The 18,690-nt window shown below is 46.5% G+C and overlaps 2 protein-coding genes across 5 annotated transcripts in view; one reads left to right on the top strand and one right to left on the bottom strand.

Moving 5' to 3' along the window:
- Positions 1 to 51: 51 nt before the first annotated feature.
- Positions 52 to 7,628, bottom strand: RBM48 (RNA binding motif protein 48). The gene is made up of 5 exons (XM_073629633.1): positions 7,134 to 7,628; positions 5,204 to 5,394; positions 3,440 to 3,585; positions 1,860 to 2,809; positions 52 to 259 (listed from the first exon to the last, which is right to left on the bottom strand). Exons 1-5 carry the CDS (start codon positions 7,245 to 7,247, stop codon positions 170 to 172), a joined length of 1,491 nt encoding a protein of 496 aa, XP_073485734.1. The 5' UTR covers positions 7,248 to 7,628; the 3' UTR covers positions 52 to 169.
- Positions 7,629 to 7,703: 75 nt separating this feature from the next.
- Positions 7,704 to 18,690, top strand: part of PEX1 (peroxisomal biogenesis factor 1) — a 107,767-nt gene continuing 96,780 nt past the window's right edge. For 2 of the 4 annotated variants that reach the window (XM_073629629.1, XM_073629628.1), the window contains exon 1: positions 7,704 to 7,902. In XM_073629629.1, coding sequence (XP_073485730.1) covers positions 7,792 to 7,902 — 111 coding nt within the window. In that variant the 5' untranslated portion in view covers positions 7,704 to 7,791. The remainder of the gene's footprint in view (positions 7,903 to 18,690) is intronic. The other 2 variants (XM_073629631.1, XM_073629630.1) reach the window with 2 other exon arrangements.

Genomic DNA, 18,690 nt, shown 5'->3' with positions numbered 1-18,690 from the left:
TTGTTACACATTTTCTTTTACCATGAGAAAAAAAAAAAAAACTCCACAATGTTTGTATAAAAATACTTTGTTGTATATTTAACATATATTTTTCTGAACTGTTCATTGAGTTTTTCAATAAAAAAGGTAATAAATATGAGAGTTGGATGTGGTGTGTAGAATAATGGGATTAGATTCTTCTTCTCTGTTTGACGGGCGGAGCAGCTGGTGGATCTTCGGTGGGGGGGTTTGTTCTGGTCAGGGTGCAGGATGCAGAAACCTATGGAGACAGATTCATCGGGTCAACACAGCTGAAGCAAAACATTAAAGCTGAACCCCAGCCTTGCCTCTTCCGGCTTGCACAGATTACACTCCTGTAATGAAATAGCTTACTCTGATTTCACTGCACACTGTGAGCATCTCACAACTTCCTGTTGTGTCACTAGAGCAGGAAGCGATGTCCCCCAATGGGACAGAACTAGCAAAATAAAAACACTCTAAACCAGTGTTTCTCAACCTTTTTACCTTGTAGGAACCTTTGGGTAAAACGTCTGAGATCTCGGGGAACCGCTGAAAAACATTTTAAGATCTACAGTTTACAGAATATTGGATCTGATCATATACAGTGGAACCTCGGATTGCGAGTAACGCAGTAATACAAGCTATATTTGTTTTTTTTTTTTTTTATCTTAAATTCTGACTCGATTTGCGAGTGTTGTCTCGTAAGACGAGCAGGATTCAAGCCGCTGGAGTGTGCAGTACCGCATTTGGCCAGAGGTGCAGGGGCGCCGGTGACACTAGGTTCCCGAGTGCCCCTGCACCCCTGGCCACATACAGTACTGCACACTTCAGCAGTGACTGTGGAACCAATTATCTGAGATTCCTATGGGGAAACTTGCTTTGATATACGAGCGCTTTGGATTACAAGCACGCTTCTGGAACGGATTATGCTCGTAATCCAAGGTATTACTATAACAATTAAACAAATGCAGAGCAGCACAGGGAAGCTGCTGCAACATGCCTTTTCCCCTCGATCCCCACTAGCCCTCCTCTAGTCCATCCCAGGTGATGTCACATACAAGAGCCTGGGACAGACAGAAGAGGAGGACCTGTGGGGAACAGTAATTAACAGTATGGTTCCCTGCACCACCCTGCAAATCCATAACACGGTTTCTCAAATGAAGTTCCACCACAAATGAATTATTGCGGTGGAGATATATCTGCCCAATGTTTTCAGCATGCATTGATATCTGGTGCCTCCTCTGTAGTTGCGAGTCATGGCTGGATCAGGAGGTGACATCCTATGTATGGGAGCAGTGAATGCAGACTACAAAGAAGGGTACCAGAAGGCAGGGGCACATGGCTGGATGAGACGGAATGTAGCAAGCGGTGAGTGCATAATAGCTTAAATGTACAGTTATGGCATAACCTAAAGCTATTATGATCTCACCTACTGCTACATTAAATCCTATCCACCTGTGTGATCCCCCTTTCTGCAGGCTACATCACTGCTGCCATACACTGGATGTCACCTTCTGCTTTAGCTATGTGCTCTCTCTGCTCAACCCCCAGTCTGTAGTCACTGACGCCTTGTACACAATGCTCTGGCTCTCTGCATCACACTGCTGCCATACAAAGACTCATTAGGGGATCTCGACTTCTTAACCAGCCATGGGCTCCCTCTCTGTGCTCCCTCCTACAGTCTGATCAGCGCTGCCATTGGAAGTCCCCTCCTCCTTCACCTCCTGCTCTCTGCACGACTCCCGGCGCCTCCCTCTGAGTTCACAGGAGCCGGGAATTACAGAGGAGACATGGACATCAGGTATCAATGCGCGCCGACAGTACTGACTTACAGAACCCAGAAAACCCCATTTACTTGCCTCTTGCAGTTTTGTTCTAATTAGGTTGGCAGAGAGGTTGAGGGAGTTATCAATCATGTCTAATTTTGGAATTTCTGGCAGTTTTGGTCCAACGACAATCTCCTGAGATTCCGGAAGCAATACAGCCAGCCTTGTCCTCTCCTCCCTTCTCCTCTGTCTTTCCTGAAGCTGGGTCGTTCTTGGCATGAACCTGGCAGAACTCACAATGTTGGGTTGTCCTTGTGCCGGACCAATCGGCCTTTCTGTATGAGGAGCACTTTCATTGGGTTTGTTTCTGGAATCCCAGGATAAGGAATGTGATGGAGGATTGCACTCCTGTCTGTAGTCCGGGGTCACTGAGGGTGGAGGATTGTACTCATGCCTGTAGTCCGAAGTCACTGAGGGTGAAGGATTGTACTCATGCCTGTAGTCCGAAGTCACTGAGGGTGGAGGATTGTACTCATGTCTGTAGTCCTGGCTCACTGAGGGTGGAGGATTGTACCCCTGTCTGTAGTCCGGGGTCACTGAAGGTGGAGGATTGTACTCATGCCTGTAGTTCGAAGTCACTGAGGGTGAAGGATTGTACTCATGTCTGTAGTCCTGGCTCACTGAGGGTGGAGGATTGTACCCCTGTCTGTAGTCCGGGGTCACTGAAGGTGGAGGATTGTACTCATGCCTGTAATCCAGGGTCACTGAGGGTGGAGGATTGTACTCAGGTCTGTAGTCCTGGCTCACTGAGGGTGGAGGATTGTACTCAGGTCTGTAGTCCTGGCTCACTGAGGGGGGAGGATTGTACCCCTGTCTGTAGTCCGGGGTCACTGAGGGTGGAGGAACATGGAAGGGAGCAGGGCAATCACCGGACTGTCCAGGTGTGTGATAGGAGGAGGTATGAGCACAGTTTACAGCAGATGGTACAGAAATTAAAGTGGAACTTTCAGGCGCTTTCTGTCTCTTGTTGGCAAATTGATGATCTTTGAGTGAAAAAAAAATAAAATAAAAAAAAAGTGAAAACACAGTATTAAAATATACCATAGTTAAGGAAAAACACTTGGTTGTGTCACAATATTAAATCACATTTAGGGCTCATTCACATGGGAGTACCCATCCATACACCTGTGCATTTTTTCCTGCAAGAGATGTACAGGTGTTCCATGCATCCCTGTGCAGGCAGTCTCATTCATGTTGCACTGCTATTGGCAAATATTTTTACTGAATGACAATATGTAGACACTGTATTGGTACAAATGGGATGTGGCCCTGTCTGTACCATGAGATCACTGTGACCAATCACAGCTAGCAACACAATGGTATACAATGAATGTAATGAAAGGAAGACATTCATTGTTCACAACTGTCATGTTATCTGCTGTGATTGGTCACAGGGACCACATGGTACCGGCAGCAGGACGGTACACAGTTCAGTCATCCACTGTCTGGTGGACACATCGAGTGACAGATCGCACCAGAGTGCGGCCTGATATCGGGAGGGCGTCAGATAATAGGGTTCCCGCCCGAACGTCATTTTACAATGACCTGGGCGGGAAGCAGTTAAGAGATATACAAACAGAAGACAAAGGGATAGGTAATGCTGTGTAACCAACCTTTGTCAGACGTGGCCCGTGCCACATACCGCCTCCTCTCCTGCAGCTTTTCTCGGGTCTCCTGAACGCCCTCAAACTCTGGCGCATAGCAAATATGAAGAATCCCACCAAAAAAACTGCGTTCATCTAGTTTTCGCTTGGCAACTCTGTAAGAATGACAAGACAAAAATAAGTCATTGGCCACTGGCTTCTTAGAAGTCTTGGATACATCAACAGTGAGCTCTCCATCAGAATTCCTGATACTGTTCCTGTCTGCATGGGAGTTTTGGGTGTCCCCATCTACCTTTGTATGTTCCATCTCCCATTTACATTCTCCATAATAAAAACGAAATAAAATCCAGCATGGATGGTGGGACCCCCTCATATTGCACATGGCAGGTGTGCAGAGATCTCACCAATAGATCACCCAAGTGATATAAGAATGTGCAACTCTCCTGTCCATAATGAAAACATCCGTTTTTAGTGGACTGATCCTTTACAGTGACTCTGCTGCTAATGTACAATGTATTCTTTGTCAACTTTTATAAGCTGCTTATAGTAGAAATATTTTGGACGAGTGACAGGATCTCTTATAAGGCCTCCAAAGACTTCTATTTAATTAGCTTGTGGACTAGAGTGAAAGCTGTCTAAGCGGGGGGTTTCCCCTCACATTGAAAGATAATCTCTTACTTCCTGCTGAGTCTATAGGACAAGTGAAGAGAAATCTCCCTAGCAAGAAACAAAACCAATGGCAATAAATAAATAAATGAATGGTTTGATCCTTTCCCTACTAGATCTGATCTGGTGGGTGTCTTTGAACTTCCGTTCAGATTGCCTGGGTAAGCCAAGCAGAAGTGGGAGCGGGTACCTATCAAAACAAGGCACCTTCTTCCCCCCCCCCCCCCCAAAAAAATGTAATGTGGTAAAAGTTATAGTTATTGGGGGGGGGTTTGGGCAGAAAAGTGGAATGCTTAGATGAATTTCCGCTTTAAAGTGGTTGTAAAGGCTGAAGGTTTTTTACCTTCAGCCACGAAGGCAAGAAAAAAAAAAAAGTCTGTGGGCCCCCCCCCGATGGCATCATCTCTCTGCTCCCTCATCAACACATCTGCTTGCATCAGACTTTATTGGCTTGTAATGCTGCCACTCCCAGTCTAAGCTCTACTGTACACAGGATTACAAGAGACTGCAATCCTAGTCAAATTTAGGTACAAAAACACTGGTGACATAATATTGGAACATGTATTGGTTTATTGAATACATTCAGCAACTGCATTAACTAGTGGTTTTTATTTCATATATGCCTGGAGAGCCAGATGTAAAATTATTGCAGCTCTGTATTCACTCAGAAGTCATGACATTTTTTTCTTTAAATATAAGCAGTATAAGTAGCTGAAACTTGTATCCGCCTCTTGCAGTTCCTATTCAGCAGAGCTCACACCAGGAAGAAGAAAAAGCAGCACAAGGAGACAAATCGGTTGTACTGCAGTGCATACTGATAGGAGGAGATTGCAGAGTGACAAGAGATAAGCACATCATTTTGCTGCTTATCTTTTCACTGTCTAGTCACAGGGTGGGGGAGGGACTGGAAGCATTACTTAACTGCAGCAGGAAAAAAAAAAAAATTCGGGTCCCCTGTCCTGTCAGACAGGACTTTGCTGTGTAAATCTCAGGACTGGATGAACAGAGATACAAATCCTGTCAGATAAAACATCTTCCATAAATGCATTTTCCACCTGAAAATGGTACAATGATGCCGTGTTCTTGTGGAGCTGAGAAGATCCTCACCTTGCACTCTGTAATCTCTGGAATTTAATAAGGTAAACCTCAGTGAACTCCTCTGTAGGGTATTCATCCAGAACATTGTATTCTTCTATGGCACCAAACAGGGCAAACTGCTCCACCAGCTCCTGCATGACCCCGATCGCAGGAACGCCCTGCACCAGCAGATACCGAGACTCGAGATTGATTGTGTAGACCTAGAAGGATGATACAACAGATCAATGAGACTCACATATGTCGGCGTCCTTCCCACCGGCCCCCAATGTATGGGGCGTCCTTCCCACCCACCCCCAATGTATGGGGCGTCCTTCCCACCCACCCCCAATGTATGGGGCGTCCTTCCCACCCACCCCCAATGTAAGGGGCGTCCTTCCCACCGACCCCCAATGTAAGGGGCGTCCTTCCCACCGACCCCCAATGTAAGGGGCGTCCTTCCCACCGACCCCCAATGTAAGGGGCGTCCTTCCCACCGACCCCCAATGTAAGGGGCGTCCTTCCCACCGACCCCCAATGTAAGGGGCGTCCTTCCCACCGACCCCCCAATGTAAGGGGCGTCCTTCCCACCGACCCCCCAATGTAAGGGGCGTCCTTCCCACTGACCCCCCAATGTAAGGGGCGTCCTTCCCACTGACCCCCCAATGTAAGGGGCGTCCTTCCCACTGACCCCCCAATGTAAGGGGCGTCCTTCCCACTGACCCCCCAATGTAAGGGGCGTCCTTCCCACTGACCCCCCAATGTAAGGAACATTCTTCCCACTGGCCCTGGTACACTCCTTCACTTTAGGAGTGCCTGGAACACCAACAGTACCAAAAGAGTACAGCTGACAGTATTCGGCATGAACAGAATTAGGATGTAGTATAATCATCATTAGAGGTAACTAATCTGGACCAATTTGCCGTCTGTGTCCCATTAGAATCATTTCCTTCACTTCCTGTCCCAGAGACCCAACAGGAAGTCCCTCCCCTACCCAGCCCTTGCTGCCTCTGATTTCTGATCCATGGTGTTGGATGACAGGCGGCTGGGAGGTGATATGTGGCTCTTTTAACCCTGAAAAGGCCAAATCACTGCACTGAAAACAGTTCATTGTGGGAGGTTGTGTGGCGCCCTCATACACGTGAATAGCTTGTGTTTGGTGCTGGTCCTGCCTTCTGGTGTGATTTCAGCTCATTCAGAACGAACTGACAGAAATCGCACATCACCTTCCCGGCTGATCCATGGTGGGAAGCGGCCCTTAGGGAAGATTCACCGTCTCTATTGGTACTGGTGATCACTGAGAGGGAGGAAGGAAGTGAGGGAAAGACAACATCTTTGAGTTGTCCCCAGAACAGGAGGTGGGGTGGAGTCTTCCGATGGGGACACCTATCCCAGGGACAAATGACTTAGGCCTCATTCACACGGGTGACCAGGGAGCAGTAAAATCAGGCCGCCCACCTGAAGAAGACTGTGTGGCTGCTCAGCGTTGTACACATGACAGGGCAGCTGTAGAAATGAAGCCCCTGGTCACAGACAGGCGGGACCACCAGACACAAGTGATTGAAGTGTATGAGGGCACAACAACGCACAATGGACCGTTTTCGGCGCGGTGGTTTGACCTTTTCAGGATGAAAACAGCCAATGAGGAGCCAACATACCGCCTGTCACCCACCACCATGGATAGCAAATCAGAGGCGGCAGGGGCTGGAGAGGGGAGGGACTTCCTCTCACTTCCTGTTGGGTCTCTGGGACAGGAAGTGAAGAGAAATGACTCTAATGGTACACTGTAACAGGTACAACCTTCCTCCCCCTCAGTTTGTCTTACCAGTACTAAAACAAACTTTGTAATACACTTGAATCCATAGTGAGGCACCTGCAGCCACTAACAAAGGCAAGAAGAGGGCATGCTGGGACTAGTAGTCCCCCCCCTCCCCTCCCCCACACACAGATCACCATCACACACCCGGACTGCTCTCAGTCTCCGTCCTTCCCGGTACTTGGCCCTCGAGGCACAGATCTTCCGCTGCTCATGGTGTGGCCGCACTTCCAGATGTAAACGAGAGTCCCCACACGCCATCTTTTTCCCGGGCAGTAGACTCACTAATACAAAGAGTGGGGACTGTATCCACTAAGCTCCTCCCAACTGCTCATGTTTACAAAACATAAACTAAAAAAGTTGCCAGGGTGTCCGCACTGCTGGGGCCATCTTGTCGTAGACTCTTTTCATAGAGTCCTATAGGTTTTGGGTCTTCGGAAAAATGTCTGCCGCATATCGATCCTGTTATACAGCCCAGCGCCGGAAATCCCCTCTTCGAATTTGATTGGATGGACGATACCATAATGTAGAAAAAACTGTGGGGGAGTTGATTTTTTTTTTTTTTTATAAACAGAATTAAATAATTGTTGGCTGCTAATGCAGTGTATAGGGTAAATTTAAAGTAGAATAATGCATTGGTATTGGCGGTGTCGGTTCTCAGAGCCTTGTGTGCTATCAGGGCGGAGTTATGAAATGTGTCAGTGGCGATACCCCCCTGCAGTGTGTCGGGTGGACTCTCCCTCCTCCTGGGTGTCCCTTGCACTGGGGGAGATGATGTGATGTGAAGGTGGTGTGGATCTGGGGGATGCTGGGAGGTGGATTATCGGGGGCTGCTGTCACCCTGACACTCACCAGTGCCAAGGACACCTTCCTGCGACTCTCCCCTGAGCTCAGGGCACAGCTACGCCTGGAGCAGGTAAGGGACAACACTGTCTATGCAACCAATCAGGGGTCCCCTCTGCTGTCACCTCACTGGCTGCTGGGCTCCTGTGTGTTCCCTGATTGGCTGGTGACACCTACAATACCCCAATACTAGAACTGCTCCACTGATCTGCTTATCACACATGGAAAACCACCTTCACTGCTATACCAATACACCCTTCTGTCACCTACACTGCCCCCTGCTGTCATCCTCCCATCTCCTCTACACACAGCATGCTCAGGTGTCCCCCATCACACCCAACCAATCAGGTGTCACCCATCACACCCAACCAATCAGGTGTCACCCATCACACCCAACCAATCAGGTGTCACCCATCACACCCAAATGGTCAGGTGTCACCCATCACACCCAACCGTCAGGTGTCGCCCATCACACCCAACCAATCAGGTGTCGCCCATCACACCCAACCAATCAGGTGTCACCCATCACACCCAAATGGTCAGGTGTCCCCCATCACACCCAACCCGTCAGGTGTCACCCATCACACCCAACCCGTCAGGTGTCACCCATCACACCCAACCCGTCAGGTGTCGCCCATCACACCCAACCAATCAGGTGTCGCCCATCACACCCAACCCGTCAGGTGTCACCCATCACACCCAACCCGTCAGGTGTCGCCCATCACACCCAACCCGTCAGGTGTCGCCCATCACACCCAACCCGTCAGGTGTCGCCCATCACACCCAACCCGTCAGGTGTCCCCCATCACACCTAAATGGTCAGGTGTCACCCATCACACCCAACCCGTCAGGTGTCACCCAACACACCCAACCCGTCAGGTGTCACCCATGACACACAACCCGTCAGGTGTCGCCCATCACACCCAACCCGTCAGGTGTCACCCATCACACCCAACCCGTCAGGTGTCACCCATCACACCCAACCCGTCAGGTGTCGCCCATCACACCCAACCCGTCAGGTGTCGCCCATCACACCCAACCCGTCAGGTATCGCCCATCACACCCAACCCGTCAGGTGTCACCCATCACACCCAACCCGTCAGGTGTCGCCCATCACACCCAACCAATCAGGTGTCGCCCATCACACCCAACCAATCAGGTGTCACCCATCACACCCAACCAATCAGGTGTCACCCATCACACCCAACCCGTCAGGTGTCACCCATCACACCCAACCCGTCAGGTGTCGCCCATCACACCCAACCCGTCAGGTGTCGCCCATCACACCCAACCCGTCAGGTGTCGCCCATCACACCCAACCCGTCAGGTGTCGCCCATCACACCCAACCCGTCAGGTGTCCCCCATCACACCTAAATGGTCAGGTGTCACCCATCACACCCAACCCGTCAGGTGTCACCCATGACACACAACCCGTCAGGTGTCCCCCATCACACCCAACCCCTCAGGTGTCCCCCATCACACCTAAATGGTCAGGTGTCGCCCATGACACCCAACCCGTCAGATGTCGCCCATGACACCCAACCCGTCAGGTGTCGCCCATGACACCCAACCCGTCAGGTGTCGCCCATGACACCCAACCCGTCAGGTGTCGCCCATGACACCCAACCCGTCAGGTGTCGCCCATGACACCCAACCTGTCAGGTGTCGCCCATCACACCCAACCCGTCAGGTGTCACCCATGACACCCAACCCGTCAGATGTCACCCATGACACCCAACCCGTCAGGTGTCGCCCATCACACCCAACCCGTCAGGTGTCGCCCATCACACCCAACCCGTCAGGTGTCGCCCATCACACCCAACCCGTCAGGTGTCGCCCATCACACCCAACCCGTCAGGTGTCCCCCATCGCACCCAACCCGTCAGGTGTCGCCCATCACACCCAACCCGTCAGGTGTCCCCCATCGCACCCAACCCGTCAGGTGTCGCCCATCACACCCAACCCGTCAGGTGTCCCCCATCGCACCCAACCCGTCAGGTGTCGCCCATCACACACAGCCTATCAGGTGTCGCCCATCACACACAACCCATCAGGTGTCATGATGTACTCTCGCTGTGTCATCTTACCCATGGAGGGGGGAAGAGAACTCCTGTCCTCCCATGCTCAGGTCCAAGGGCTTTTTTACACTTTGGAACTGCTTCTCTCCCTCTATGAGTCAATGGAAGCACCAAAACACCTTAAAGCAGGTCAGCTGTACGTGTCAGTGATCTTAGGCTGACCATACACTATACAATCTGATTGTATAATCTCCTTTAGACCTATCATCGACTATGTAATGCAAGGGCCCGCCCGATTTGCTACTTATTGCATGGACTGTTTAGCTTTGTCCTTGTATTACATAGTTTTGGTAAAGCTAAAGAAGATTGTAGAGAGATTGCACCAAAAAAAATTATAAAAAGCTATCATCGTGCTTTCCGTAATAAAATAATAATAATAGTTCTTGTGAGTGTAATAAAATTACACTCACAAGAACTAGTGCACTATTGGACTGAGACACGTCAGTTAGATGCACTTTAAAATATTGTGCACATTGCCCCCTTAACAGCTGTGGATTGGCATCATCTCACCAGGATGTCGCTCATCCACTTCCGGGTTTGCGCAATGACGTCACTGGCTCCGCCCTGGCACGTTTCGTCACACAATCATGCGACTTCCTCAAGGGTAACAGGAGCCATGACTTGCGGTTGGCAATTTAAAGAATATGTAAAACCAACCTTTTTTTATTCCTGATATGTCCCTGCTGTACCTTATATGTAAAAGTATCCTTTTCTCTTTTTATTGCTTCCTTTGTGTGAAATACCTCATGATCCTGCCAGTCCCTCTGCTCTCCTCCAATGTTTAGACCTGTCCTGACACCCCCCCGGGGTGGAGCCAGTGACATCATCACGCAAAACCTGGAAGTGGATGAGCTGCGTCCTAGTGTGATGATGTCGATTCACAGCTCTTAAGGGTGCAATGTGCGAAAGGGCCCTTACACACTGGGGCGGTTTGCAGGCGCTATTGCGCTAATAATAGCGCCTGCAAACGGACCTGAAAGTGCCGCTGCTTTGTATCCAGTGTGAAAGCCCCGAGGGCTTTCACACTAGGGCGGTGCGCTGGCAGGACGGGAAAAAAAGTCCAGCTAGCAGCATCTTTGGAGCTGGGAAGGAGCGGTGTATTCACCACTCCTGCCCATTGAAATCAGTGGGACAGCGCGGCTATACCGCCGGCAAAGCGCCTCTGCAGAGGCGCTTTGTGGTGGGTTTTAACCCTTCCTCGGCCGCTAGTGGGGGGTAAAACCACCCCGCTAGCAGCCGAATACCAACGGTAAAGCACCCCTAACTTTACCGCCGATGCCGCCCCTGCGTGAAAGGGTATTTTAAAGTGAACCTACTGATGTGCACTGGTCCAATTGTACACTAGTTCTTGTGAGTTTGAGTCTATATGGCAGAAAACACGATGATGGCTTTTAATTTTTTGAGTTGAGGAGCTTACCATCTGGCAATGGTGTAACTTTTTCTGCTGTGCCTGATCTGAAGATCTATAAAGAGAGCAGTCCGGTGCTAAATTATCCTGTGTATTTCTTGTGTTTTCTTTGAGAAGCTACCTTTTTAAAGGCTCTCTATATAAAATAGAGCCTATTATTATAAATTTGGAGATATCACAAGGAGGTGTTTAAAGCCCATTAAAGGGGAAGGTGCATTTTGACCTGTTCATAGCTGTAGTTCATTATCTCCAGGTGAGAGCACAGAGTGAAAGGTGGTGGAGCACACGTGAGATTCACTGGATAAAAAGTTGTCACGAGCACGTGTGAAGAATTATTTATTTACATGTAAATGTAAAAAATGTGTAGTGAAGAAAAAAGGACTACTAATATTTTTGTGGTGTTTACACATTAATACTAATTATCACAGTAGACTTTGAGCATGCAATTCATTTTTTTTTTTTTTTTGCATGGAGGTTTTTTTACTTTGATTGAATATATTTGTGGTGTATCGACCCTTCTTCTTCAAGACCTCTGCCATCGGCCCTGGCATGCTGTCAATCAACTTCTGGGCCACATCCTGACTGATGGCAGCCCATTGTTGTTGCATAATCAATGCTTGGAGTTTGTCAGAATTTGTGTGTGGGGGGGGGGTTTCACCCGCCTTTTGAGTATTGAACTCACGTTCTAAATGGGATTGAGGTCTGGGGAGTTTCCTGGCCATGGACCCAAAATTTTGATGTTTTGTTCCCCAAGCCACCTAGTTATCACTTTTGGCTTATGGCAAGGTGCTCCACCATGCTGGAAAATGCATTGTTCCTCACCAAACTGTTCTTGGATGGTTGGGAGAAGTTGCTCTCGGAGGATGTTTTTGTACCATTCTTTATTCATGGCTGTGTTCTTAGGAAATATTGTGAGTGAGCCACTCCCTTGCCTGAGAAGCAACCCCACACATGAATGGTCTCAGGATGCTTTACTGTTGGAATGACACAGGACTGATGGTGGCGCTCACATTTTCTTCTTCGGACAATGTTTTTTCTGGATGCCCCAAACAATCGGAAAGGGGATTCATTCGAGAAAATTACTTTACCCCAGTCCTTGGCAGTCCAATCCCTGTATGTTTCGCAGAATATCAGTCTGTCCCTGATGTTTTTCCTGGAGAGAAGTGGCTTCTTTGCTGCTCTTCTTGACACCCGGCCGTTCTCCAAAAGTCTTCTCCTCACTGTGCATGTAGATGTCCTCACACTTGTCTGCTGCCAATCCTGAGCAAGCTCTGCACTGGTGGTGCCCCCGATACCGCAGCTGAATCAACTGTAGGAGACGGTCTTGGCACTCGCTGGACTTTCTTGGGTGCCCTGAAGCCTTCTTCACAAATGCAGTAGAAATGTTATTTTATGGAATTAAGTTCATTTTCATGGCAAAGAGGGACTTTGCAATTAATTGCAATTTTATCTGATCACTCTTCATAACATTCTGGCGTAAATGCAAATTGCCATCATAGAAACTGAGGCAGCAGACTTTGTGAACAGTGATTGTAAAGTCTCAAGGCTTTACACCTATGCATTAAGGTGAAAAACCTTCTTTTTCTGCCCCCCCCCCCCCCCCTTTCTTACCTGATCCAGCGATGTGCTCCAGCTGCTGTCTCTCTCCTCATTGGACAGATTCATAGCGGCAGTCCCAAAACGTTTGGCCACTGCTGTAGTGGTTGTTCTATAATTATTTTGTGGACTATGCACATAGAATGTTTTTTATTATTTTTTTTTACTATCATGTGGATGTGCTGCATGTTTATAGCATATTTAATTTGATTTGATGTGAGAACACAGGTCAGTGTTGGCGGCAATTGGCGGGTATATACACCGTGGCTTTGATAACAGTGAAAGGTATGGATTGTGCAAGGGTTATCTGGTTATTACTTTTCCCGAAACGTTTCCTTTAAGTTTTGTTGTTGAACAGAGATTAACAGGTCGGCACTTTAATTATACAGTATAATATTACACTGTTGTGGAAAGATAGACCTACAGCAAAAAAATGAGAAATGCTGTACGTGAGTTGTAACACATACAATTACAACATAACCTTTGCTCCTATAGCAAGATTGTCTGGTCTGGGAGATGTTAATGTGTAATAACTTTCATAGGGGGCGGCGCGACTGCTTTTCCCGTCTTCTCATTTATGGTGTAAAATCAGCCCAGCGTTAGGTTCCAGGACTTTGTATTTTGTACACTGGACTGTAAGTGTTGGGAGCATGAAGTTGTCCAAAACGTCTTGCTATGCTGACGCATTAAGAGTCCACTTCACTGGAACTAAAGGGCCAAACCCAACCCCTGAAGTACAACCCCACACCATAATCCCCCCTCCACCAAACCAGTGCACAAAGCAAGGTCCATAAAAACACGGATTAGTGAGTTTGGGGTGAAGGAACTTGACTGGCCTGCACAGAGTCCTGACCTCAACCCAGTAGAACACCTTTGGGATGAATTAGAGCGGAAACTGCGAGCCAGACCTTCTCGTCCAACATCCGTGTCTGACCTCACAAATGCGCTTCTGGAAGAATGGTCAAACATTCCCATAGACACACTCCTAAACCTTGTGGACAGCCTTCCCAGAAGAGTTGAAGCTGTTATAGCTGCAAAGGGTGGGCCAACTCAATATTGAACCCTACGGACTAAGACTGGGGTGCCATTAACGTTCATGTGCGTGTAAAGGCAGGTGTCCCAGTACTTTGACAATATAGTGTGTATATTTGATTAAGTGAAATGTGCATCTTACCACAACTCAAAAACGTGAATCCGAGTCCTTACATTCATTTGAAGACAAAGTATTCCCAAAGCACTCTGGGTTAGTGAAAGACAGCCACAGCAGACAAAGCTTACTTTGCAGAAAGGAAACTGGAGCGCCACCTGCTGGCTGAATGGAAAACTACATAATATTATATACAGTTGTGCTCATAAGTTTACATACCCTGGCAGAATTTATGATTTCTTGGCCATTTTTCAGAGAATATGCATAACACAAAAACATTTCTTTCACTCATGGTTGATAATAAATGGCTTCAGCCAAACACTAATCAACTGTGTTTACTCTTTTTAACCACTTGAGGACCGAGCCTCTTTCTGAGATTTGTTGTTTAGAAGTTAAAAACAGTTTTTTTTTTGCTAGAAAATTACTTAGATCCCCCAAACATTATACATTTTTTTCCTAACACCCTAGAGAATAAAATGGCGGTCGTTGCAATACTTTGTGACACTGTATTTGCACAGCAGTCTTACAAGCACACTTTTTTTCGGAAAAAATACACTTTTTTGAATTAAAATAAGACATCAGTAAAGTTGGAAAGAAAGAAAAGACTGCGCTGGAGGTAGATGAGTAAAGCTGCAGCTATAAGTGGGGTACACCAAATACAAAATATAAAACAGAAAGCATTAAACTATTGTATACATATATACACTGTTGTGATGTGAAAAATATAATAAAAAGTTCTTTGAATTATTGAAAGTCCAAAAAAAGAGAAGAAAAAAATATATAAAAAATCCTCAATAGTCCAATTGCTGGTACTAGATGCTCAAGTGAATCAAAATGAAAAAAACAGCAAATGATAAGTAGAATGCTTACCAGATGGTGGGCCAAATAAAGCAAGTGGCTTAAACCCAGCCTGGGCCTTTAAAGAACCAATCCCGGTGAATTTGGACAAACTTCCACTCGTGAAAATGGACGTGGATTCACGAAGATTCAACCCAAATTTTTTTTTTTAAAAACAACATAGCGTAATATTGTCAACAAATGTGAAAAAAAGAAAGAAAAAGAGGGGAGGGGGCCCTCACACAGTGATAAATCATATACAAATCATAAAAAACACCCAGTGCCTATGGACACACATAGGGCCTCTGTGTGAGTGACATGCAATCATGCAGGTAGTGGGTATTGTCCTAGTAGGAAAATAAATATACACCAACACCTTACAAAGATTCTGCTTACCAGATGCACATAAACATATGTGAGTGGATATCGATCACCCAATGGTATGCAAGGGGTTTCAAACGTGCAGCAAACCACACAGAGTTCCTGCTTACCAGATGCAAAACTTTGAATGAGCAAACTGACACAGCCTAAGGAAACAGCCTCCTTGCATAGAACGATGTAGACCCATCATGCCAGACATGTCCAAAGCTCCGCAATACCCATAATATAAAAGATATGGCAAGATAGTGTGATACCTTTTTAAACTTGTTTAATTTTAAAATGAAATACACTTACAGTATGAAAGAAGATAAAAGCGATGGCGGCCGGCAAACAAACTCCCGTCCTCAATGGGGCGACGTAGTGACGTCAGCACGTACCTTCCAGACGCGTTTCGTCATAAGGTGACATTTTCAATGGGGAACCCCATTGAAAACGTCACCTTATGACGAAACGCACCTGGGAGGTACGTGCTGACGTCGCCCCATTGAGGACGGGAGTTTGTTTGCCGGCATCGCTTTTATCTTCTTTCATACTGTAAGTGTATTTCGTTTTAAAATAAAACAAGTTTAAAAGGTATCACACTATCTTGCCATATCTTTTATAATATGGGTATTGCGGAGCTTTGGACATGTCTGGCATATCCACTCACATATGTTTATATGCATCTGGTAAGCAGAATCTTTGTAAGGTGTTGGTGTATATTTATTGTCCTACTAGGACAATACCCACTACCTGCATGATTGCATGTCACTCACACAGAGGCCCTATGTGTGTCCATAGGCACTGGGTGTTTTTTATGATTTGTATATGATTTATCACTGTGTGAGGGTCCCCCCCACCTTTTTCTTTCTTTTTTTCACATTCGTTGACAATATTACGCTATGTTGTTTTTTAAAAATCATTTTTGGGTTGAATCTTCGTGAATCCACATCCATTTTCACGAGTGGAAGTTTGTCCAAATTCACCGGGATTGGTTCTTTAAAGGCCCAGGCTGGGTTTAAGCCACTTGCTTTATTTGGCCCACAATCTGGTAAGCATTCTACTTATCATTTGCTGTTTTTTTCATTTTGATTCACTTGAGCATCTAGTACCAGCAATTGGACTATTGAGGATTTTTTATATATTATTTTTCTTCTCTTTTTTTGGACTTTCAATAATTCAAAGAACTTTTTATTATATTTTTCACATCACAACAGTGTATATATGTATACAATAGTTTAATGCGCGGCTTTCTGTTTTATATCAGTAAAGTTAGCCCAATTTTTTTTTATATTGTGAAAAATAATGTTACGCCGAGTAAATTGATACCCAACATGTCACGCTTCAAAATTGCGCCCACTCGTGGAATGGCGACAAACTTTTACCCTTAAAAATCTCCATAGGCAACGTTTAAAAAAATTCTACAGGTTGCATGTTTTGAGTTACAGAGGAGGTCTAGGGCTAGAATTATTGCTCTTGCTCTACCGATCGCGGCGATACCTCACATGTGTGTTTGAACACAGTTTTTATATGCGGGCGCTACTCACATATGCGCTTGCTTCTGCATGCAAGCTCGTCGGGATTGGGCGCGTTTAAAAATTTTTTTTTTTTATTATTTATTTTACCTTTTATTTTTATACTGTTCTTTTTAAAAAAATGTTTCACTTTTATTCCTGATACAAGGAATGTAAACATCCCTGGTAATAGAAAAAAAAACCATGACAGTACCTCTTAAATATGAGATCTGGGGTCAAAAAGACCTCAGATCTTATATTCACGCTAGAAAACAAAAAAAAAAAAATGGGCGGAAGTGACATTTTGACATCGCTTCCACCCTGCAATGGTATGGGGAGGGGGCCATCTTCCCCTCACTTGTCTTCATACTCTGGAAGGAGAAGCATCCGATCGCCTCCGCCGCTACAGACCGCTCCAGTAAGTGTCGGAGGGCATTGGAGATCGGCAGGAGGGGGTCCTCTCCCGCCGCCGATAAAAGTGATCTTGCGGCAAACCCACAGCATAGACCACTATTATCGGAAACCGGACCGCCCGCTGAAGAGGATGATACTGGGGTTATGGCAGCTAGCTGCTGTCATAACAACACCGTGCGGCGGTCCGGAAGTGCTTAAATCATAATGACAACAGAAACTACCCAAATGACCCTGATCAAAAGTTTACATACCCTGGTGATTTTGGCCTGATAACATGCACACAAAGGGGTTTGAATGGCTATTAAAGGTAACCATCATCACCTGTGATCTGTTTGCTTGTAATTAGTGTGTGTGTGTGTGTGTGTGTGTGTGTGTGTGTATATAAAAGGTCAATGAGTTTCTGGACTCCTGACAGACCCTTGCATCTTTCATCCAGTGCTGCACTGACGTTTCTGGATTCTGAGTCATGGGGAAAGCAAAAAATGTCAAAGGATCTGTGGGAAAAGGTAATTGAACTGTATAAAACAGGAAAGGGATATAAAAAGATATCCAAGGAATTGAAAATGCCAATCAGCAGTGTTTAAACTCTAATCAAGAAGTGGAAAATTAGGGGTTCTGTTGAAACCAAACCATGGTCAGGTAGACCAACTAAAATTTCAGCCATGGTTGTTTCAAGATGCATAGGAGGCACTTGAAGAAAGATGGGCTCCAAATAAAAGCCATTACTACACAAATGCCACAAAGTATTCCGCTTACAATACGTCAAACAGCCCAGAGACAAGCCTCAAACTTTCTGGCACAAAGTCATTTGGAGTGATGAGACCAAAATTGAGCTTTTTGACCACAACCATAACCACTATATTTGGAGAGGAGTCAACAAGGCCTATGATGAAAGGTACCCCATTCCTAATGTGAAACATGACGGTGGATCACTGATGTTTTGGGGATGTGTGAGCTACAAAAGGCACAGGAAATTTGGTCAAAATTGATGACAAGATGAATGCATTATGTTGTCAAAAAATACTGGAGGAACATTTGCATTCATCAGCCAGAAAACTGCGAGACAGCCCAAGAATTTACAGGAACTGGAGGCTTTTTGCCAAGAGGAATGGGCAGCTTTACCATCTGAGAAGATAAAGAGCCTCATCCACAAATACCACAAAAGACTTCAAGCTGTCATTGATGTTAAGGGGGCAATACACGGCTCCGGCCACTCAGCGCACGTGCGCGGGAGACGTCTTTCCGGCAAGGTCCGTGCGCCACTGACGTCAGCGGCTGCATGCAAAGTGAATATCTCCGAAACCGTACAGGTTTCGGAGATATTCATTTTACCTACAGGTAAGCCTTATTAGACCCCTTTTACACTGGAGGCGTTTTTCAGGCGCTTTAGCACTAAAAATAGCGTCTGAAAAAAGCCTCAGCTGCAAACCCAGTGTGAAAGCCCGAGTGCTTTCACACTGGGGTGCTGCGCTGGCAGGGCATCACAAAAAGTCCTGCAAACAGCTT

The sequence above is a fragment of the Aquarana catesbeiana genome, linkage group LG05, assembly GCF_042186555.1.
Source record: "Aquarana catesbeiana isolate 2022-GZ linkage group LG05, ASM4218655v1, whole genome shotgun sequence".
NCBI classification, from domain to species: domain Eukaryota; kingdom Metazoa; phylum Chordata; class Amphibia; order Anura; family Ranidae; genus Aquarana; species Aquarana catesbeiana.
Note: the sequence above shows the minus strand (reverse complement) of the source record. Positions and strands in the feature narration are given on the sequence as shown.